At 47.5% G+C, this 24,523-nt stretch overlaps 1 protein-coding gene across 1 annotated transcript in view; it reads left to right on the forward strand.

Annotated features, from left to right (window-relative positions):
• LOC102160183 overlaps window positions 1–24,523 on the forward strand; it is a 159,401-nt gene that overhangs the window by 79,798 nt on the left and 55,080 nt on the right. Inside the window, exon 4 of the mRNA XM_021066318.1 lies at window positions 3,338–3,493. Within this exon, the coding sequence (XP_020921977.1) occupies window positions 3,338–3,493 (156 nt within the window). The remainder of the gene's footprint in view (window positions 1–3,337; window positions 3,494–24,523) is intronic.

The raw sequence follows: 24,523 nt of genomic DNA on the forward strand, positions 1-24,523 counted from the left end.
ATGCTAATGAGTGCTCTGGGGGGGGGGGAAATACATAACACTTTCTATGATTAAACAAGGCAGGGAAACATTTAGGGATTGTTTTGGGGAAAACCGCAATAAATATTTAAAATGTAGAGTTTCTGTGATGCTCAGCTGTGAAAGCAATCTGTTTAACTACGTGGAATTGAAGTTCACAACCTCATGGGACCTCATATTTTTCATAAGATACCTAGTGACACCCTATGGAACAGTTGTTTGGGTGCTATGGGTTTGAGAAAGGCACCCTTTAGGATTCGGAACTCAAACATCCTACCTCAGTAAATCATTGTTCACCTCTGAGTCTTGCAACACAGTGTGTTGAACGCATTTCTCCAACCCTACTTTTGAGCTCATCTTCTGCTTTGTGTGTCTTTTCATCTGGACCCTTCAACTGCTTCTTTGGATTTACGGCTGCACATGACCTGGTTTCATGGTGTAATTCTATCACCATTAGAGCTTGCCAGCTGAGACATTTTATTAGCAAATGATTAAATTGAGCTATTGCAAGAGAAATTTATAGTGACAATGCTTAGCTTGGCCTCAGGTAGGTGTTCGGATGGCTACGGGTAAGAAGGAACATCTAATGGATGCTAAGAGAGACAGAGACGATCTGAAAGCCACATGAAGATGGGCAGGACATTATCACCTAAGACACGGAGATCTGGAGATCGGCTTTAAAAGGGGTAGTGTCACCGCGTTAAGCTGGCACTTTTATTCCAGGGAGTTCAAAAGACTTCAAAGGCTCCATGGCAAACGTATTTTATGAGAGTCAAAAAATAGCTTGTTTGGCTTAGAAGTAGCCATCGATGGTCTGATGGTTTCCTAGTTGGCAAAGAAGAGAAAAGATGCTTTGTGAGAGGGAACTTGTCTCAAGTCAGGAGAACTGGGTACCCCTTGGCATCTTCTTACACATCTTGTGCGTGTTTGAGAGCTTCTCTTGGGGAGTACCTTGCATTTTTTATCCTCTCCATATTGACTTATAGGAGCTTACAAAATATATTCTGGGAGTTCCCGTAGTGGCTCAGCGGTTAATGAATCCAACTAAGAACCGTGAGGTTGCAGGTTCGATCCCTGGCCTCAATCAGTGGGTTAAGGAGGTTAAGGATCCGGCGTTGCCATGAGCTGTGGTGTAGGTCACAGAGGCGGCTTGGATCCTGCGTTGCTGTGGGGTGGTGTAGGCCGGCAGCTATAGCTCTTATAAGACCCCTAGCCTGGGAACCTCCATGTGCCACGTGTGCGGCCCAAGAAAATACAGAAAGACAAAAAAAAAATTTTTTTTAATTAAAAAATATCTATTCTGGATACTCCCTTTCCCAGAGGATTGTGAGATAAATTCAGCAAGCCACTACCAAAGTTTTTTAAGAACCGCGAGAGCAGAATAAAAACGTCAAAATGCACCACATACAGTTAAGGGTAATGAATGTTTTCTGAAAGTGTGTCTTATTTTATTTACCAGTGTATGTGTACACAGGTGCTGGGTTGTCCTAGAAAAGGTATTTTCTACAGTGGGTCCTTTCAAAACAGTTTGAAAGACACTCCATGGACAGTAATTACCTATCTGTGGGTTCGATGAGTTCATATATTGTGTTTATTTTACTCCCAAGCGTGGCGGTATCAGCTTACACTCTCAGCAGCCACAGTGACTATTCAGAATCTGAATATTCATTAACACTTTTTTCCCCAGAAGTGCTCATTTTTCCAAGCTAAAGGGTAGAAAACAGTAGCCGTTTTCATTTTTTGCTTGCTAGCAAAGCTGAACTTTTCACGGTCCTACCAGCCACCCGAGATTCCTAGTCATTGACTTACTCACATCTTGGGTCTACTTGTACATTTTTTGGTCCCTTCGTTACTGACTGATAGGAGTTTAAAAGTAAATTCTAGATATTTCATGAGTGGAATTCCCTGCTAATATATTTTTTTTCCATTAAGAAATGCAGGGCTCGATGGTATCTGGTGTCTTACAGTTCAGAGGCCTTAAAATTTCATACGGTCAAATGTCTCAGTCCTTCATGACTTCTGTTTTTGGGGTCTTGTTTAAGAAAGTCTTCTCTCTTCCAGGTTCATAAAAACAAACCCTTATATATCCCTCTAACAGTTTTAAAGTTTTGCTGTACAGATTTATGTCTTTATTCCATCTGGAGAAGGCTGTTGAGTGCTGTGCAAGGCACGGATCTATTTTTTTTCAATATGGATAGCCAATTTTCTCAACAACATTTATTAAGTCATTCATTCTTTGCTCAATCGTAAAGTGCTCGTTCTCGTACACCCAGCTCCCAGATAGATGGAGCGCTGTTTTTGTTATAAAAATGACTGATGTCTTACAAAGCTGATCTTATTTGCTGCCAGACCCTCCCTGATAACTCCTTGAAAGAGTGGAGAGGAGATTATTTAGCAGAGGATTGTCACTCTGTATTAATGTTTGAAGGGTTTCCATTAGCAAGAAACAGCGACCGCATGTTACAGGCGTTAAATAACCTTAAAATGCATCGGTGTCTTCTAGCGGGGAGGCAATCGGTCATGAACCAGTGGCAAATATGAATATGATTGTTACCCTTGAATGACAGGAAGTTCTTCAAGGAAGTTATGGGGAGAGTTACTCTTACCCCAGCAGGTCCTTCTTTAGAACATTTTATCTCCACCTACACCCCCTCCTGGATTTTATTTTATTTATACAGACAAGAGACTCCATCTGCTCACACATCAGCAAATCAATAAAACACGAGTCGGTAATTGAAATGAAAAATACTTAAGAGATATGTATATTAGCATGCAAATACTCAGGCAGGGCCCACCCTCATAAAGGCATCAAATGCCTACCCTGTGTGTAGAATCACCTGGAATGGGACCGTTGCAGGTGTAGGCTCATTTTTTCACTGTTACTATTTTTTTGTTGTTGTTTTTAGTGTGGGCTCATATTTTGGGTTGTTATTTCTTTGGTTGTTAGCGTAGGCTCATATTTTGGGTTGTTAATTTTGTTAGTGAAGGCTCCTATTTTGGGTTTGTCGGTGGTGGTGGTGGTGGAGGCTGGCATTTTTTCACCATTCATTTTTGTTGACTCAGTTACCATAAGAACCACTGCCGCTGAAATAGTGAACAATTACCTAGGTTTGAAACAAAACCAAGTACCACCTTCCCTTGACTCCCAGCAGCTGCCTTCCCGGAGAATTCAGGAAGCATGCAAGTGGGGAAATTTACTTGTGTATCGTGTGGCATTCGAGTCTAGGCTCAGGAGAGTATAAACAGAAATATCCAGCTGAACAAAAATCAAGAGAGATGAGGGATGATTCTTTTTCTGGGTGTGTTCCTTGTTTGGCAGGAAAATTCAGTCTCCCGGGTTCTTGCCCGAGACCTGCCCGCCGGACCCTCTGGATCACCATGACAACCAGAAAACGCCTCCTCCCCATCAGCAGGCCCTGGAACGGACCCCCGCACCCACGGAAACTAGCATCCCAACTGACCACACTTGGTAGAGGTAAGAGCCAGAAACACCAAAAAAAGCTGCCATCAATGCTTATGTGGGGGCCCCGGGCATGAACGCGGTGCGGGGGCGGGGGGCCCGCTGGTGCCCCTCCAGTGGGCCGAGGAGTCGTCACCAGTGGCAGAGCGGACAGAGGGCTGGAGCTTAGCAACGATACCTAGAACATGCCAGGCGGACCGAGTCTAAAGCACAGGGTTGAAGGCGTTTCTGTCTGTAAGGAAAGCCTCCTCTTCTGCTCCCTCAAAAGATGCTGAGGCTAGAAGCCACCAACAACGAAGGTCTTCCCACAAAAATGTCACCCCAAGCCAGACTGGACCGCCTCCACTCCCAAAGGATGCAAAACTCTCTTGGTCTTAACTAGGTTATAGATGCGGACAGAAAAGATACATCATTGTCTTAAGTCAGGAAACAGGTTTTTGGTTTTGTTTTTTGCCCTATAAAACTCATACACTGAGAGGTCCCTGAATGTTTTTCCTCTGAAAGCCTCACCTTGTTACGTTGCCTGCAAAACAAGCAGCTTCACTTCAACCGTGTCTCTTCCGCGTCTGTTTTGTTAACACACCTCTCCTTTGAAATGATACCTGGGAAAGAAAAAAAAAAAAAAAATGGAGAGAACATTCCTCTGGGAAGGGGCTTGCTCCTTATAGGAACTTTTAAAGGTCATTTCTCCCTTAATATATTTATTTTAGCATCCATTGGCAAGTGATAGAAGAGAAATGGACACCGAGCTGGATCATGACGCAGAATGTTCTATCAGTTTATTAGTGTGTCCAGGAAATTCACAGCTGGCATAGGTTGTATCCTCCAGAGGGGTAACAGTTCAACCAAAACCTAATCTGAGGAGTTCCCGTCGTGGCGCAGTGGTTAACGAATCCGACTAGGAACCATGAGGTCGCGGGTTCGGTCCCTGCCCCTGCTCAGTGGGTTAACGATCCGGCGTTGCCGTGAGCTGTGGTGTAGGTTGCAGACGCGGCTCGGATCGCGCGTTGCTATGGCTCTGGCGTAGGCCGGTGGCTACAGCTCCGATTCAACCCCTAGCCTGGGAACCTCCATATGCCGCGGGAGCGGCCCAAGAGATAGCAACAACAACAACAACAAAAAGACAAAAAAAAAAAAAAAAAAAAGACAAGAAAAAAAAAAAAAAAAACCTAATCTGAATGATCTCACAGGAGATAAGTTCTCCAGGGAGAAATTTTTATCACTAAACAAGGCAATTCTTGCTGGTACTAATTATCCAAAAATAATGTTGTTGATTATAACGTCATTCCCTCTTTTTTTTTTTTTTTTTTTTTTCCTTATCGTCTTTTTAGGGTGGTTCCTGCTGCATATGGAAGTTCCCCAGCTAGGGGTCAAATCAGAGCTGTAGCTACCAGCCTCGCCATAGCTCACAGCAATGCCAGATCATTAACCCACTAACTGAGGCTAGGAGGTGAACCCACATCCTCGTGGATACTAGTTGGGTTCATTACTACTGAGCCACAATGGAAACTCCCATTCACAATCTTTTTAAAAAAAAATGGCCATTGCTAGATATGAATTCTGGGTTCTACTCAACCTGGGGCCATGACTGAGAACATCTTGTCCTCAGGGATCCCTGGTGGCTCAGCTGGTTAAGGATCTGGCATTGTCATTGGCTCTGGCGGGGTTGCTGCTGTGGCGCGGGTTCGATCCCTGGCCGGGCAATTTCCACATGCTGTGGGTATGGCCGAAAAAGAGAGAAAAGCATCATGTCCTCAATGCCAGCCCTGCACTTGCTATAATGAACGGCTGCTGAATTAAATGTCGAATAAATAAACACCAGGTTCATGCCAAGAAGCCGCATAAGTGCATACACTCAGTTAATTTACCCTGCTGTTGTTATTCACCACGTTAACCAGGCTCCTAGAGTTCCCCATCTAGACCCCCAAGAAAGACGGAGAGAGACCGAAAGCTAAGAGGAACAGGAAGGAAGCCTAAAGCCCAGTGGGAGGTCGGCTGGTCCCAGCACCAGGCCGTCAGCATTTCCATCTGTGCTTCTCTTGCACGCCTCTGCCTATCGTGGGCTACCAGGCAACCTGGGAGAGAAGGAAAATACAGAGCCAAGGCGGGACTGCTGAGTAGTCTTACCTACCCGAAAGGACTCCTGTGGCAATTGCATCAACCCACGGCGTCCAAGGTGTTTCTCACCCTGTGACTCACAGCTGTTTCCTGAGGGTTCGGTATGCAACGGACCCAAGCCTCGAACCCGCCCACCACTGGGACTTCGCTTCTGTCCTAAAAGAGCTGACTCCCTAGTGAAAATACTAATGTATACAAATGGGCTGTGCCTTCAGGACAGAAAGAAGGTTCATTTAAAAGTTCCTGTAAAAGGGTCTATTCGGCTCCAGTGTTTCTGCATCTAGCAGCTGCTGAAGACAGAGCATCTCGTGGATTTAGGAAACAGTCAAAGGATTTGGTAATGACTGGAGGAAAGCAATCTCAGGAAGACTTGTACGCACTTTACTACATTATTTACATAAAGTGAACTCTGAAGAATATATCACGGAGTCAGAAATCAAGTTCGGCTCCCTAAGGAGCTGAGGGTAACCAAGAACCAGGGGCCAAGCCAGTGGCTTGGGCAGGTGTGCTTTGGTCTCATCCTCTTTGCTCCTTTGCTTCTTGTCTGGAATGCCCACTTCTTGCTAGAGGGCCTCTTGCTGAAAAGCTTTCATCTTTTTTTTTTTTTTTTAATCTTTTTTTTTAGTGCTGCTCCCACAGCATATGGAGGTTCCCAGGCTAGGGGTCCAATCCTGTGCTGGCCTGCACCACAGCCACAACCATGCCAGATCCGAGCCACGTCTGCGACCTACACCAGAGTTCACAGCAATGCCGGATCCTTAACCCACTGAGCGAGGCCCAGGATCAAACCTGCATCCTCATGGATCCTAGTCAGGTTTGTTAGCCACTGAGCCGCGAAGGGAACCCCCAATTATTTATTTATTTATTTTTTTCAGTGAAACACAGCAGGTGGTTTGTTGTCTATGATAGGAAGAAAAAAGCATGGCAGCTTTGCACAAGTACGGTTCTTCCACCTTCCTGACTTCCGTGTGTGAACGTGTGTCACACGCCAGCTGCCAATCAGGGAACCCACTGCGAAGATGAGCTGGTACCAGTGCCCTTAACCCCGAACCAGACAAACAGCAGGAATGAGGGGAAACCCCCCTCAGGGTCATGCCCCTCAGCTGGCGAGTGGGCGTGTGATCCCAGGAAAGGAATCTACCTTTTCTTTTTTTATTTCCTTTTTAAGAATGAAAGTGTAGTTGATTTACAATGATTCATGTGCCCCACAAAGTGATTTAATGATATTTTGGAGTCCCCTGGCGGCTCAGCAGGTTAAGGATCCAGCATGGTCACTGCTGTGGCTTAGGTTACTGCAGGGGTACGGGTTTGATCCCTGGCTTGGGAACTTCCACATGCCACAAGTGTGGCCGAATAAAATCATAAAATAAAATAAAGTAAAGATTTTAGGATATTTAATGCATATAAGCTGAGAGTATTTTTTTCCATCTGTTTTTGCCTCCCTTGGAAGGAAATTTATTTTTTTAAATTGAGGTATAATTGATTTACCATATGATATTAGTTTCAAGTGTACAGCATTGCAACTCAGTATTTTTACTGATTATAGTCTATTAAGTTATTACAAGAGAGTGGCTCTGGTTTCCTGTGCTGCACACATGTATCCCTGTTGCTTAACTATTTTATACATAGTAGTTTATATCCTTTAATCCCATCCCCCTAAATTTTTAACATAAAGAAATACTTAAGGTTTCCAAAATTATTATGCAGTTTTTGATCTACGTTGTTTCCCAGATTAAAGGGACAGCTATACGAAAGCCACCTCATGAGGACGCAGGTGGAGGTCAGACACTCTTCCACTTTTGTCGTCATCAAGAAGTTGCCTCTTGAAATTCCCATCACAGCTCAGCAGGTTAAGAACCCAACATAGTGCCCGTGAGAATGTGAGTTCGCTCCCTGGCCTTGCTCCGTGGGTTAAGGATCCCAAGTTCCCAAAAGCTGCAGCATAGGCCACAAATGTAGCTTGGATCTGGCGTTGCTCTGGCTGGGCTGTAGGCCCCTAGCCCGGGAACTTCCATATGCCACAAGTGTGGCCCTAAAAAGAAAAGAAAAAGAAATTGCCTCTTCACCACAGAACCACAGGGCCTTCTCTCTGCCTCGAGATGGCAGGCAGACGGCTTGTAGGCAAAACGCAGGAATTCTGCAACCTACCTTGCTGCTGACACCCTGCAAAATGTTTGCAAAAGCAATGTATAATTATAAGCCTGGAATCTGTACCTATTTAAAGTAGCATCAAGGTGACAAAAAGCACTAGATTGAGACCAGATTGAGGAAAAGTGAGAAAACAATTCTGCCTTCTACCCCGGACCACAGGGCCAAATGGACCCAAAAGAACCCAGAAAGCACCCTCAAAATGGTACCTGGGGGCAATGAAAACAAAATCTGAGCTGATGGCTAGACTTTTTTCAGACTTTGGGGGAAAAAAAAAAAAAAGATGTTTTTGTCTCTTGTTGACATTGTCCATTTATCAGAATTTGACAGGTGGAACAAGAACAAATTCCTTATAAATGATTCAATCTTTTGGATTAAAAAAAAAAAAGTGAGGAGTTTCCGTCGTGGCGCAGTGGTTAACGAATCCGACTAGGAACCATGAGGTTGCGGGTTCGGTCCCTGCCCTTGCTCAGTGGGTTAACGATCCGGCGTTGCCGTGAGCTGTGGTGTAGGTTGCAGACGCGGCTCGGATCCTGCGTTGCTGTGGCTCTGGTGTAGGCCGGTGGCTATAGCTCCGACTGGACCCCTAGCCTGGGAATCTCCACATGCCACGAGAGCGGCCCAAGAAATAGCAAAACGACCAAAAAAAAAAAAAAAAAGTGAGGCATCAGTGAAAGCCTTTTTTCTGAATCTTACCTGACCTTTATTTTAACTCTTACCTGACCATTTGGAATAAGACTGGCCGGGGTCTTCTCTGCGTTTCAATTTTTCCGTAAGTCAGGGTTTGGCTTCCTCTCCTGGACAGTCAGTCACATCTTCTCGTCAAGGGACTCTTTGGGAAGCTGCATCCATCGTGAGGGTCTTTAGTTTCAAACAGCAGAAAAAGAAATCCAACTTTTTTCCAAAAGGGGATCTGTGGTAAAGAAACAGGAATGTTACCTCTCCTGAGTGTGGAAGATGCCGGCTCAGCCTCGATGGCCTGGATGGGGGTTGAGATCAAACTAGAAAGACCCACCTGCCCAAGGCGCTCTGACCTCCCCCCCCCAGGCCCCCACACGACCACCGCAAATCCGGGACCCTCTGTCATCACTGTCTCCTCAAGGGGACCTCACACATAGGTAGTTCCTTGCGAGTAATTCGCACGCAGGATCTCTTTAATGTCATGACTGTGCGAAACAGTGCCGGCCTCACCAGATAGTGGCAGGAACCAGGGAGCTGGCCCGTCAGCCGGGCCGCTCAAAAGGAGGGTGTGTTTGAGCAAATGCCAGATTTAAAAAAAAAAAAAAAAAAAGGCAAGAGAGGACAAGATCACACAGCTCTGGAAGAATCGGAACTTGCTCCCGAAGGCTTTTCCAATTAGTGGTGATATTGTCATTTCCCCGCTATCAATTTATCTGGACCAGCGGGCGGGCTGCCTGCACATAGGTAAGGACACGCTGGCAACAGGAAAAACAGAGACGTGAGAGCGCCCCACACGTTTCCACAGCTGTGTTCCTTCTTAGTGGAAATGCCAGACCGCACATTTCAACCGCAAGCTTCTGGAAGGCAGCTGAGCTGCAAGGACAGCCGCTTTAGATGTGCGCGCCCTCCAAAAGGAATCTGAGTGTGTCAATTGATCCAAAGAAACCAAGAGAGGAGAGAGTCAATATTTAGCTGAAGTAATTTACACCACAGCAGCCTTTATAACAGTGAAAAACTGAAAGTTGGAGTTCCTGGGGCGGGTGCAGTGGGTTAAGAGTCCAGCTCCCCACAGAGGTGCGTGTTTGATCCCTGGCCTCAGAACTTCCATATGCCACGGGTGTAGCCAAAATAAAAAGACTGAAAGTAATCTAAACAAACCCATTTAATGGAAGTCCATACAGCCATTAAAAATGATGGTGGGGAAATATCGTTTTCACATGAACAGATATTCATAATATTATGTGAAGTGAAAGAATAGGCTATGAAATAATACATTTAGTGTGATTCCATTCTAGTAATTGTAGGAGTTCCCTTCCTGGCTCAGTGGAAACGAATTTGACTAGTATCCATGAGGTTGCAGGTTCAATCCCTGGCCTTGCTCAGTGGGCTGAGGATCTGGCATTGCCGTGAGCTGTGGTGTGGGTTGCAGCCATGGCTCAGATTCCATGTTGCTGTGGCTGTGGCGTAGGCTGGTGGCTGAGCTCTGATTTGACCCCTAGCCTGGGAACCTCTGTATATGCCGGCAGGTGCAGCCCTAAAAAAATATATATATATATACATTGTAATTGTACATGCTAGGGAAAAAATATCAGGGGATGATGTTGGCAGGGTTTTATCTATCTATGGGTGGTGGGTTATAGGGAGTTTATACTTCCTTTTTTTAAAAAAAAAATCTGTTTTCTACTTTTGTCTATAACGCACAAGTATAATTTTTTAAAAGGAATACAATGAAACTGCTCATCCGTGGACGAATCCTTCCGTAACACAAATAATCATATCTTCTGTTTCTTAATATGGGGCACACCCACGCCCTCCGAGAACGCTTTAGATGCAGATGGAGAATTAGCCATTCCTACTGTTTCCCAGGAGGGGTTTTCAACAGACGTTTACTTAAGGAGAGTTAAGTTTTCTAGGATGATTTGGGGTTTCTGCAGAAGAAAGATCTTACACTGATTCAGTTACTGGGGACACACTGTGGGGTTTTCTCTTTTTTTATTTGAGGACTTGGAGTCCAGAGGGAAGTGGCCCCCGTCGCAACCTGGGTTCGGTAGCCGCATGCGGGGGTGTCAGTCCCAAAGTTAGGGGGCTCCTGGAACGGAGGAGGATTCAACAGCCCCACCCCCCGCCCCCAGTCCCCAGCCAGCAGTGTCTGCTCCCGCCTGGTTCCTGGTTGTATTTCTTCTGAATACTCCCAGATCCTGAAAAGATTACATTGGAAAAAATTCTTTATAGGTCAGTACTTCTATTTTTGACAGGTGAACTTGCACTGACCTCCACGGAATCCTGCCTCTGGAAGCCAGGCTAAGGCTGCCTTCTGGAAAAAAATAAATACAAAGACTTGTTTCATTCACTGGGCTGAAAAGAGGTATCACCCTAATTCTTGATGTGCTAATGATTCCTGGTTCTTGAAGGTGTTAATTTTCAAACTCCAGGGTGGAAAATGTGCTCCTTCCCCACCGAGATTCAGCATTAGCGGCTTTGTTTCCCTGTTGCCTAATCCTGGTCTTAGTTCACATTTGGACTTTGGCCTAAATAAATAAATTACCGAGATATACATTAAAAAATAAATACCACGATAATTATCTCTGTGCTTCAAATTGTACTAAAACGCTTAAGGTAAAAATGATCACTGCTATGTAAACTACATAAACAATAAAAAAATAAATTGTACATCAATTAGCAAAAATACATGCATGCATCCATAACACGTTTGATATTTTCCCCAGACTTTATTACCCAGCATATGTGCACAACATAGATTTTTGATCTTAAAAACTGCATTCCCCTCTTTCATCTGAGAATAACAGGGGTAGGAATAGCTTTTATCCCACCTCCAAAGGCCTTTTTATTTTAGGGAGAATTTGGCTTTTCTTTACAGGGTGTGCTGGTCATTGCTCATGCTTCCCCATTTAAAAAAAAAAAAGTACGTTCTTCATTTGTGAGAATGCAGAGAAAAAGAGGAAGAAGAAGCTATGAAGACACGAAACGATGGACTATTTTCCCTTTTAATTCCCGGACACATTAGGGATGCGTGAGTTGCCCTCTCTCCGTGGGAACTGCTTCACACCACACCTCCATCTGTTACATAGCTCCTCTTCCAGAAGCAGCTGACGGCTTGCAGTTCTTTTTATAAAAGCTGCTTCTCACAAAAGGGGGAAGAAGTGGGCTCACAGTGGGGGCAGGGGAGGAGGATGCAGGGGAAAGTGAAGAAGCCTAACACTGGAAGGCACGGTGGCCCGGGGTCCCCACCTCATTTTAGCATTTTGGAAAAAGAGCCTCAAAGAGGTGGGGTCCTTACTCAAGGGCTCCAACCGTAGGAGCTGGTCCAGTCTGGAGTTCTTCGACCCATCTCCCAACGGTACGCCCCACCTCCACCCCCCACCCCGTTTGCTTAGAATAGGTCCAGGATCGTGCTGTTCACGAGCCATCTAGGTCCATTCTCTTCACTCATCACAGACTGGGTCTTATTATGGGTGTGCACGGTCCATGGTGCTGGGGGTAGGCGTGGGGGATCAGGACGAGCGGGCAAGGCTGTTGGAAAGAACTGAGGCTTCAGACCAGCCGGATTCGACGGCTCACCTCCCAGTTCTCCCGCCAACAGCTGGACCTCGGCCCTGTTACAACCATGTGCTTAAGCCTCATGCCTCCCCTGGAAGGTGGAGACAGGTGTTCTTACCATCCTGAAGGCTTGCGATGAGAATTCGAATGGGCATAAGCAAAATGTTTAGTGCTCTGTGGTTGCTCACTCAGCAGTCGCCGTAACCCCTATGACCACTTCTAAGATAAAGAAAACAGAGCCCCTGCCCTTCTAGCGAGAATCAAGGGAGAAATGCTTTGGGCAATATGGCCCTAGAATGCTGGGTTCCTGGACGAGCTACTGGATTAGTTTGCAACTAAATTAGATGCTGTCGTCTTCTCAACCGACACTATACCAGGGTGAGGAAATGACCTAAGTTTTCTATCAGAGATCCCAGGAGTCAAGAAGAGAAGAAAGAAGAGCCTGGAAATGGAGTAAACCAGACTCGATGCCCCCACCTTTGTCTCCTGACCCTGTAACCTGGCAGCTGGGAAAACTCACCTAGAAAACATGAGACTTTTCCCCGAGGATGCCCTCCTCTTGGCGATTATATGGCAAATGAGAGACGGGAAGGAAACGGGGCTGGCTGAAGACCTGTGAACACAGGCACTGGGTCATGTAAATAAAATCCCATTTATATGCAGCTTCTCATCCATCTGAGAACCTGGAGAGGGTGAGAAAAGATGCGGGTCCTTAAGGAGCAGAAGGGAAAGCCGAGATCTTGGGCTCGAGTCCCCCTTTTTGGCAGCTGAGGACGTACCTGAGGCAGGAGGGGGGACAATGCACCCCAGGTCTCCAGCTGATGAATGTCAGAGCCCAGAGGGAATCCAGGCCTGCTGACCCCCCCAACACTGAGTAGTTAGGGGTGAAACCAAATGTCTAAGAGCGGCAGAGACAGCATGAGAAGCAGGAAAATTGGGGCACACGAGGAACCATCTAAACCTTGTTTTCAGATCCCCAGTTCTTTCACTATCAAAGCATGTAAGAGAGATGGATCAAAGGGGCTCAGAAGGCTTGGGGCGAAATGTAAAATCTTAGAAAATTAGCACACAAAGTCAGCTTACTGGCTGTGTTGACATGCAATGGCAACAAATATTTATTTCACAAACTGTGGTATTGGAGTTCCCTGGTGGCCTAGCCGTTAAGGACCTGGCATTGTCACTGCTGTAGCAAGGTTTGATCCCTGGCCTGAGAACTTCCACATGCCATGGGCATGGCCGAAAACAAACCAAAAAAACCCCCAAAACCCAGCGGTCTTGAGGTGTATTTCATGTATCATAAAATTCACCCATTTCAAATGTACAATTCACTCAACCTACACTATACCATGTGTATACTATCCATTGTGCAGCCACGTCCATAAACCCCGTTTTAGCCTATTTTTATCACCCCAACAAGGATCCCTCATGTCCACTTACAATAACTAATATTTATTGATCCCTCATGTCCACTTACAGTAACTAATATTTATTGATGCTTACGACAGGCTTCTGTCTGTAGTCCCTCTCTTCATGGTACTCTGGAAGGTTCTATGATCATTTTGCCAAAGAGGAAACTGAGTCATGGTGAGGTCAGATAGCTCCCAAGCTCAGGTTCACCGTTTCTTATCCTATATTCTTACATCTTGAAAGAGACAACGATTCCCTTTAAATAATCAGCAGGTACAAAGAGCCGGTTGACAGTGCCCAAATGCATCTTCAGAGGTGTCAGACTCTTCAGCAAGGCATGGGTGTACGTGAGAAAATAGGTGAGCAGACAACACACCTGTTAATAATGAATGCCGGAAGCTAGGATTTTTCATACACTCCCTGGATTCGGCGTATGAGGCAGAGCATGTGTATTACAGAGAAGAGGAAGCGATCTGCCCGCCCCCATCACAGAGTTGGCCCCATGGATGTCTTCTGGGGTAAGCATTAGGCAGGAGGCTGCTCATTAAGATGCTTTGGAAAAGGGACGAGACCTACAAGGAACCCAGTCAATCCACTTATAGAGCTAGACCTCCTCCTGCCCAAGTCTCAGAAGAGCTGACCTCTGAAGATAACCTTCCCCAGGATCCAGGAAAAAAGTTCCTTGTCAATATTTGATATCCTTAAGAGAATATAAGATTAGCCTCTCCTCAAACAGGAAGGAAGGAGCCTAAGGAGACAAGTTTCAAAAGCGATAAGATGGGAGCTCCTGTCATGGCGCAGCAGAAACAAATCCGACTAGGAATCATGAAGTTGCGAGTTCCATCCCCAGCCTCCCTCGGTGGGTTAAGGATCCAGCGCTGCCATGAGCTGTGGTGTAGATTGCAGACTCAGCTCAGATCTGGCGTTGCTGTGGCTGGGGTGTAGCTCCGATTGGACTCCTAGCCTAGGAACCTCCATATGCCACAGGTGGAGCCCTAAAAAATAAAAAAGACAAAAAAAAAAAAAGCCATAAGACAAGATGAAATAGAAAGGCAGATGATTGGAGTAAGGGAAAAGGGCCAGGAACCCAGAAGTTCAGCTGCAGAATTAAAATCCACATGGCTGCTGTAGAGCTGGAGTCACATCAAGGAAGTGACAGCATCACCTCCCCGCCCAAACCCTGGTGTAATGAACTCAGTGCAAGCAACCAGGAGTACGCAGTGAAGACAGACAGCAGAGACCAGGTCATAAGGGTCAAATATATTCCTGACGAATGAAACAAGCTCAATAGAATGAGTAATTCAATGTGCATACGTAAAATATTTTGTTTACATTTTATTTTTGTTTTTCCACGCAAGCTCTGTAGGTTGGAAAACTATACCACATTCTCTTGGACACAAATGCAAAAGGAAGTCCAACACCTAGAAATACCACAGTGAAACTTTTCCTTTCAAAGACTGAGAAAATTATATCAATAGCCAATAAAAATTGGGCAAACACAATTCTTTGGCCACAAAGTATTAGAAATCTAGTGGGTTTCCTATTTCTTCTGTATTATGTCAAATATCAAAAAAAAAAAAGAAATCAAAAAAAGCAGTCTGAGGGGAAAGAATTGTGATTAAACAATGATAAACGCTGCCATTTTTTCTTGATATATGCAGGCAATAGAAAGATCACTGTCCAAAGATGTAATATGGTGCCAGGGTATATTTCTTGAAAAATATGACTTGAAAATTATGTGAACGGTGGAACAAAATTAAGGACTCAAGGCCGGGAAATTCTGTACAAGAGAAGTGGTGGTGAGCATTGAAACAGATAACCAAAGCAATCAAAATATTTGCCAAAATAATCATTTTAGAGCCAACATGTATTTAGAGCTTACTAAGGGCCAGGCTCTGTGCTCTTTGACATATATGTTTGTTCATAAACGCTAAGGCAGGTGTCAAAAATTACTCGTCAAATAAGAGATGTTTCATATCAAAATAACGTCTTCTGGGCCTAAATCTTCGGATTTCATCATGAAAACCAGCCAGTGAGCAGAGAGAAGTGCTCAGTTCATCTTAATTTGGGAAAGATGGGGGATTCAAAAACACTATTTTTTTTTAATCAACATCGATAATTAGCAGTATATTCCACAACATACAAAGTTAAAACAATTAAAAGTTATAAAGAAAAGGACAAGTTGGAAAGAGTTTTTCTAACCATAACGGCAGAAAAAAAGAAATGATAAAATGATTTATAAAAAGATGTCTTTATAAATCAGTAACGGAAAACCAACACACACACAGGGAAATAAAACAGCACGGGGATTCGAACTGGCAAATTGACAAGTATTATGGAAAAAATATTAACTTCCTAAGTCATTTTTAAAAGCGCAAATTAAAACAGCAATGCCATGCCTGCGACGTGAAACGCATCACACTGGCAAAAACTCAGAAGAATGATAATCGCTGGTGTTAGCTAGGCTTGAGGGAGAGGTCCCTTTCATAGCCTGCCAGGAGGAGGGTAAAGTGGTAAATTGGTACTCTTCTGGACGGGAATTTGGCAACAGACATCAAAAGCTTTCTAAACGCAGACACCTTTGGACTCGACGATTCCATTTCCAAAGGACTTAGGAGGCGGCGGCCACAAAGATTCAACCCCAGCGATGGGAAGCGCAGCCCTCACGCACCTGCGGGTCTTCTGCTTTCAAGTGGAGGATGCCAGTCCCGCCAGAACTAGGAAGAGGGCAAGAGCCGAAGCTGCAAAGGCAGGGACTTGCTGAGTGTCCCAGGCTCTGCGGATGCAGCCTCCGGAACGTCGCTGCCGAGAGCCGCTCACTTCTGCTAAGCCGGTCCCCTGGTTGCGGAGTGCCTCTGGTGTCTTTCCTGGGGTTGTCCCCAAGGCTTTTCCAAAGCCCTGTTTAAACATGTCAGGTCACTTCTGTCACACTCCAGGCAGCTAAGGGAAGGGTGGGATAGAAGTGCAGTGGGTGCCTCCGGGAGCTGGCTGGGCAAAACTGGAGACTCAGCGCAGCACCCGCAGTGCAGAGCTAGTGGCTGGCGCGGGGCGGCTGGTGCGCGGCCCCTTACCTTGCGCGTTCCTCCTGATGTTGGCCAGAGCCGCCTCTGCTGCAGAGAATAACCTGTGCTCCCTGCACGGTGGTGTCTTTGGCTCCCAGTCACAGGACCCGGAAAGGGCACAGGGGCTCCACTGCACGGGAACCACCATCCACCTGTTACCCGGAGGTGGAAGCGTCTGAACACCTCACCGTGACTCTCGCGGTCGGAAAGGGCGCTCAGATGCCAGAGAGCTCCCGCTCCCTCCCTCTAAAAACCAGACCCCCTTCTGCTGAAACTGTTAATGAAAACGAGCCTTGCAAAGATGCTTCTCTCCTGGACCGCTGATACCTTTGGGCTTGAGAATTCCATTTCCAAATGTGATCCGCGGGGAAAGCAAAGGACTTTCACTTTACGGAGCAAACGTCTCCTGAACTTTTCAATCATGCTGAACGGAGGCTCTGTACCTGACTGACAGGACCGCCCTCTTCCCCTCCCCCAGCCCCTGGTAACCTGTACCCACTTCCTGTCTGGGAACTGGACTACTCTTGGTCCCTCCTCTAAGTGGGATAGCATGTGAGGATGTCACGGCTTTGACGCTATTTGCCCTTCGGTGTCTGGCGTGTTTCATGGAGCATGTTGCCGTGGAGGGTTTCAAGTCCCCAAAGATTTGGTGACATATCTCAACTAGAGACTGGCACTTCAATCTCAGAGGGCTGTCCCCTGCCACGCCCTGTTTGATGCCAACCAGCTTTGCCATGGGAACCTTTGGTTTCCTATCTCCCTCTTCCACTGGAGCCCCAGGCACCAGCTGTCTTCAGCATCCTTCCCTGCATCCTTGACCATCAGAGGGATGAGTGTACCAGACTCTGGGAGGGAACAGCAGCTGTGTGATCAGAGGCCATTTCAGATGCAAACTTTTGGTCTGCACAAACTATCAAAAGGACCTCCAGATACAAACACCAACAAAAATCACCAGGCTATGTGGCACAAGAGCCACCTCAACCCACATCTGGCGACAGGACACGGGGCTCTTCTTTTTCTGTCCACCCTCTTGAGGCCAAACGCTGAGCAGTGGCCGTGATAGGAAGGAGGCCTGGGCGCTGGTAAAACGCATGGCTGAGTCTCATCTTTTCCTGAGCCCTTGACATCCCTGGGCTCTGATTTTAACAAGAAGGCATCTCTTATTGTTTCACTGATAGGGACTTGAGACGGATAGTTTTGGGGCAGTTTGGCCATCATCACAGGAAGAGGGGAAAGGCTGAGAATGGAGCTTCATCTTGGAGCCTTGGTCCTCGAGGTTGGATGAGCAGCAGCATCACCGAGAACGCTTTAAAAATCCACACGGCTGTAATAACAAGTACGATGACATGTTCGGTTAATGGGTCTCAAGGAACGTCGAGACCATGTCCAGGTACCATCATCCACATGGTGTTTGAATTTATTTCTCCATATGATGCCCGTGCTCTAAGAGCTCCGCTTTTCAGACGAGGGAACGCATGCAGCCATGTCAACTCTGTCCAAACAAAGAAACAAACCAGCACCAGACACTTGTTGGAAGTGGCAAGACAGCTGTCACCCAGATGATGGCAGCAGGAGAGAAAGACTCCAGTGTATAAACTGGGCTCAATTCCAAGTGCGACAAGGTTGACCGGGGCCTTTTCAGCGAGAACGACTAGGAAGCAAGCACGTGAAGAGGTGACAAGGAGAACTGGACAAAGAGACTGGCAGTGCAAGTGAAACGGAAAGATGCAGAAGTGGGGAATTCTAGCGGAGAACTGCAGGACCGGGCTGGCCAGGCTGGGCTGGGACAAAGCACATTCTTTGTTCGGCAGCAGCTTTTGCTTGAGCAAAGATTCACCACCGGGGCCTGGGTCGCCTTTAGGGACACAGCCACCTGCAAGCAGAAGCCAGGCTGATGTCTGGGCAAGTATCTTAGCGCAAGGTTGGGGCAAGCCCTTTGTGTTGTGGTGTGGGTTCGGAACCGCGTCACTTGCCTAAGGAAGGCCACACAGCCAGCAGGCAGTGGCATTGGGAGTTAAGCCCGAGCAGCGGGATGGAATTCCGAATCCTATCCTGTCTCTGCAGACGTGTTTTTAGCATCAGCCCTTTGCTGTTCCCCGAGTGAATGCTCCTGTCTCCCTCACCTGTTTTCATACCTGTGCAGTTCGGCTCCACCAGTTGCTCCCACACTTCAGGGCCAGAAAGCCTGTCACCTGTGGTTCCCCGGGCACCTGCGCTCAGCTTCTCTGCAGCCACAGCCCTGGCAAGGACAGACCCAGCCTTAGCCCTGCGGAGTCCTTTCCTCTGTCTCCATCTGTACCCTCGCCTTCTCCCACTCTGAAGGAGTCGCCCCTGAAGGCTTCAGAGCCGACCCTGAAGAGTGCGTTTGACAAGGGGACATCCTGACCTGGCGACGTTTTCGCAACCTTAGAAAAATGACCTCATCCCACGTTACCAACCAACCAACCTCTCCATCCTAACACAGAGCTCAGCCAAGCCTCCTGGGAAAAAGACACAGAGGGAAGAGGAAGAGCTGCTGTAAGGAATCCGAGGAGCTAAGCCATCCAGAAAAGCTGTTTTCAAACTTTGTATATATATATATTCAATAATATATTATACATAATAAATAATAATACGTCTATCTTTAATATAAATATATGTATATTTAATATATTACTATACTTGTATTAAATATACACATATATATATATTCAACCTTATGTAGCTTACATAATATGTATATTTTTTATAAATATACACTCTTAGTTCCGCTTCCCAGGCTGGTCCGGAGAAGGAGAGAGAGTTCCATTCTCTCTGCCATAGTTTATGGCAGATGCTTGAGCCGGGGACCCCACAGCTGGTCGTCACCCTCCCTGTCTCAGTTCTCGCCTGACAATGTGTCAGTGACCCTGCGGCACCTGTGTCCCTCTCACACACGATGACAGGGTTTTAATCCCCTGTGCACGCGTCACAAACCCAGACCAGAGCCTGGAGGTGCTGAAGGCAGGAATGAATGCATGAGCACAGAGGGGGAGGGGCAAAAATGAACCTGCCGGGAGAACTGAGGGGCATGGGGATGCGGTTTGCTCCTTGGCAGGAAGTTCCGTCAAGGTGACATCCGGGAAAGCGTTCAGGACTTAGGTCGGGCATATAGTTGGTGCTCAATAAATGCTTAAGAAACAGAGAATGGGATCGACCTGTTTGCTCTATTTCTCCGGTTGAGGGGGTCTCATCTCAAAAAAGACCACCAAGATCTCATTATCTTCATTTTACTCAGAAAACCTGAGATTTCTGTCCAATATCACATGTTTGCAGAGTTCTGGAACTGGGATCTGGATGATTTTGCTTTGGTTCCAGAATTCTCTCTTAGGTCCACAATCCTACCCAGTAGTTGCACCATCTTGTCCACTAGTCTCTCTTCTCTTTACTTGGTCTACACTGAGCTTTGGTCAGCGCCGGTGGCTTGTTTTCACAGAATCTGCTCTGAACCCCTTCTTCCTCCATGCAGCCCACATGCCTTGGGGAGCAGGGCCTGTTGCTCTGAAAGCACAGGACGTTTCTCAAGCTGTGACATCCTTACAAGTCACCTGGTGACCCGGTGACTAGGCAGGTGCTGGGTCAGGGGAGGGGGCTGGGCCTGAGACTCTGCATTTCTAGTGGCCTCCACCTGCTGCTCCTGCCTTCCTCGGGGCAGGAGGACAGCTTGGTGCCTTTGTTTGCGCTGAATTTCTCTCTGAAGACACGGCAAGTTTCTTGACAGCTGGACCAGTGTGGTTCATCTTTCTCTCCCTGGATGGAAGGATTAGCTCAGGGGAGGGGGATTAGCTCCAGGGAGGGGGATTAGCTCAAGGGAGAGACGTCTTTTCCTTCGAATCCACCTTTTTGAGCAGAGAAGCAAGGAGCTAAGTGGTTCCCTTCTAGGACCTTGGCCCTCGCTTCTTTTTCATGACACCAAAACCCCTACAAAACCCAACCAAACAGAACAAACTGTGAAGTACCTTTGTTATTTTTCAGAGTCCACACAGAGGTGGTGGGTGGCTGCTGAAGCCCAGACTTCCATCTGGGACATCGTCTCTCCACGTACAGATGATGCGCGTGTGTGGACATCTTTGAATAGAGAGGGAAAATGTCAGATTTGGGGCCTTTTGAGCCCAGCATCATCTTTTTAAGAAGTCTCCCCCATGCCAAGGAATCTGATTGGGTGGCTCCGGTGTCTGCCTGACATTGGCACCTAGACGATAATCTCCTTAACGCTGTAAATACTAAAGCTAAGTACCTTGGCAGGCAAAACAGCTATGATCTCGGAGAACACGTCGCGGCCGTCTGGCCGAGACCACTGCTGCGGTCAGCGACGGCCAAGCCCCACGCAGGGCGAAGCGTGTGACCTGACAGAGCAGGAAATGGGCAGCCAAGACCTCGCCACTGTTTGGAAATCTTTAAAGATGCCAGGAGAGGGTTTCTCTTCCTGTGTAAGAGAGAAGCCAAGCTGTTGTCATCTGAGGGGCAGCTGTAGGGAGTGGGGTGCGGGTGGGTCTGAGAAAAGGAGTGACAGCAGGGAGGGGGGCTTCCAGGCTTCTCCTGCCCCCGGGACCTGGGTTCCCTGGCTCCCACAACTCTCATTGAGAAATGGATCTTTCCACTTAGCCTCGGGGGTGAACAAAGACGCTGCAACTCTGAGGCAACGGCTGGGTGACAATACCTGGCCATCGCCTCCTCTCCCATGTGCTGGTCGGAAGAAAACCTCTCCCCTGCAGCCTTCCTGCAGAAGCCGCGTGGCTGCATGTGCCCTGCTCTTGTGCTCACGTGATTCTGTCCGCCTGGGCTCCTTCCCCTCTTCTGTCTGATAACCTCCCAGTTACCCTTCAAAACGCAGACGAGGCCTGGCGGAGGGCCCTCAGCTGCCCCTTTCTCCCTTCACACCTAAGACGGGCCAACTCAAACGCGTGCCATCTGCAGGGATGAAGTCACGAGCCACAGCAGCCGCGGGCCTTCGACACCCCTGAAAGGAGCTGGGGGGGAGCTCAGGAGGAGGCGCTCTGTGCTCCAGGAAAACTGGCGGAACAGGTCTTCAGAGAGGGAGATGTTTTCCGGAGACGTCATGAGCCCAGTTTCTTGCATCGTCTCATGTCTAGAACAGCCCTAAAATCATTCATGGAGATGGCATTTTATTACACAAACATTTAATTTTTATATAACTTAGCGATTACCTGTATTATATGGAAATATCGTCTAACTTAATCCTCACGTAACACCACGGGAAGGAGCCATCCCGGACCATTTGACAGGGGAGGCAGCTGGGACCAGAGGCACGTGGGCCTTTCATTAGCTGTTCCTCCCTCCTCATCTTCTCTCTCCCAGCCGATCCCACCAATGGGTCCTTGAGGACCCACTTTCTCGGTGGGGACCACATCGCCCCCCAAGAGGAGGAAAACGGGCTCCTGGAAGTATGAAAAAAAACTTAGGTCACACAAAGATCTGTGCTTCGGAGGTCCCGCTGTGGCCCAGTGGAAACTAGTATCCATGAGGACGCGGGTTCAATCCCCGGCCTCGCTCAGGGAGGCAAGCATCTGTGTTGCCATGAGCTGTGATATAGGTCACAGACGTGGCTCAGATCCCGAGTGGCTGTGGCTGTGGTGTCGGCCATGGCTACAGCTCCAATTCGACCCCTAGCCTGGGAACCTCCATGTGCTGCAGGTGCAGCCCTAAAAAGCAAAAAAAAAAAAAAATCTGGGGTTCTTCAAGCCTCCAGCCCCCCTGATGCTATCTTGCTCCTTACGCTTTAATTTCTGTTGTTGGGGAGAATCTTAAATTATTCTCCTTAAGGGATCAATGAGGAAAAGAAGGTTGAGAAATGCTGCTTTAAGACAAAGACCATCTCAGACGTCTTCTCAGTGGCATAAACGTCTTTCTGGGACATAGTCGGTCCTTAGTTCTGTCTGATGGATGGATTCTGGCACACACGGTTCAAATCTCTGCTTGAACATACCAGCTACCGAAATAAACAAGAGACACAGGCCGATGTGATGCTCTGGGCTCACCATAAGAGAAGTCCTCAGCGAAGACCAAAGACACAGACGGCCCCGTGAGCCATCTCCTGGGAAGGAGGTTCAGAGCTGGCGGGTGTGAGCACCACCTGTCAGGAACTGTGATGGAAATTATCCATTTACAGCCTTCGATTCCCCGACCACGGACCTTCTTACGCCTGAACAACACGTCTCACTGCGCCAGCTAAGCTGTGGATTTCTAAAAGTAGATAATTAGTCCAGACAGCTCAAGCTCGAAAGGAGATGAGCTTAAGGTTTTCAGGAATTACAGCAGGTGTCTGGGGGACCTGGCCCACTCCTGCTGGTGCTGGGGGAGAGCCCAGATCCTCAGTCTGACTGGTCAGTGGGGCTGTTCTCCCATTTACCCCCAAACTCAGGACTGTTGCCCTGGCAACCCTCCGGTCTGAGATGAGGCAGGAAGGTGATGGCTGAACCTCAGGGGTCCCTTCCAATCATTCCTTCCTAAGCCTACAGATAAGTTCCGGGTCGTAGAACTCTTAGAAGGATCCTAACAGAAGTTATAGAAATCTCAGAAGGATGCTAAGTCTTAGAAGGATGCAAAGCTGACGGAGCTGCCCTGGGGGGCCCAGGGGTCTGCAACAGAGCAGGGCTGGGGTCCCCAGTGCCTGACGCTCAGCCTGGGGCTGCTTCGCCTCAGCCCAGACAGACTCACAGGAAGCATGCCCTCTGCAGCTCTTCTCTGGGGCATCGAGCATGAAAGAAAATAGTTATTTTCCCCTGTAGAGTCCACGGCCTCACCCTCTGCCTTCTCCCGCCCCTCCCCACCCAACTTCTGTCTGGTTTGAGTTTATTGTCAAAACACACCCAGTCGAATGACTTGTCTGCAGACATTTAAGCGGGCCTCGGTGTATCCACAGGAGAGCCGCTAATGACCGCCCTTCCTGCTGGTGCTTGGCTCATCCCGCCAAGGAACTGCTCATCACCCTTCCCTGACGGCGGCCTGGACCGTCTGGAAACCGTCAGTCAGGATTCCAGCCACACAGCTAAAGCACCAGCATCTTCCATCAGCTCACATCTTCAGCAGGGGCGGTTTTCAGCTCTGGGGGCCGTGGACCTGCCGGCCTCCGGGCCAGGCTCCTCGGGGCCACTGTGCAGGGGGCACGTCTGTCCACAGCTGGCCTCCTACCAGGGCCAGCGACACAATCGTCAGAGCCCTGCACAGAATGAAAATGGGTGGGGGGCTTTGTTCAGAAAGCGGGAAGAGGAGTTTCCGTGGCTCATCGGATTAAGGACCCAATATTGTCTCCATGAGGGTGTGGGTTTGATCCCTGGTCTTGCTCAGTGGGCTAAGAATCCGACGGTGCCGGGACCTGTGGTGTGTGTTGCAGATGCGGCTCGGATCTGGTGTGGCTGTGGCGTAGGCGGGTGGCTGCCGCCCTGATTCGACCCCTAGCCTGGGAACCTCCATGTGCCACAGGTGCGGCTCTAAAAAGAAAAAAATAGGAAAAAAGTGCTTTTTCTTTTCTCTTGAGTGTCTCTCTTGCCTCATCTTAGTGAGATTGGCTACTGAATGTTGTACTAATTAAAGAAAATTAAAATTTTTAAATTATTAGCATAAATTTGAACACTCATCTTTATACAGTGAAATACCAGTTTTAAATGTAAATACATGGCATTTAACTCACATGTAGAATCATCGGAATTGCACGCATATCTGGTAAGACATGATGGCTTTTCTTTTCTTTCTTTTTTTAGGATAAAAAGAAACAAATTGGGTTTTGGTGGGGTTTTTTTTTTTTTTTTTTTTTTGGTCTTTTTGTCTTTTTAGGGCCACACCCGCAGCATATGGAGGTTCTCAGGCTAGGGGTCGAACTGGAGCTACAGATGCCGGCCTACACCACAGCCACAGCAACATGGGATCCAAGCCGCATCTGCGACCTACACTACAGCTCACGGCAACGTCAGATCCTTAACCCACAGAGCGAGGCTAGTCGGGTTCACTAACCACTGAGCCACGACGGGAACTCTAAAAAGAAACAAATTTTAATTCTTGCACCGGGAGGTCTCAAAGCACTGGAACCTAAGAC

This window comes from Sus scrofa, chromosome 12 (assembly GCF_000003025.6).
Source record: "Sus scrofa isolate TJ Tabasco breed Duroc chromosome 12, Sscrofa11.1, whole genome shotgun sequence".
NCBI lineage: Eukaryota > Metazoa > Chordata > Mammalia > Artiodactyla > Suidae > Sus > Sus scrofa.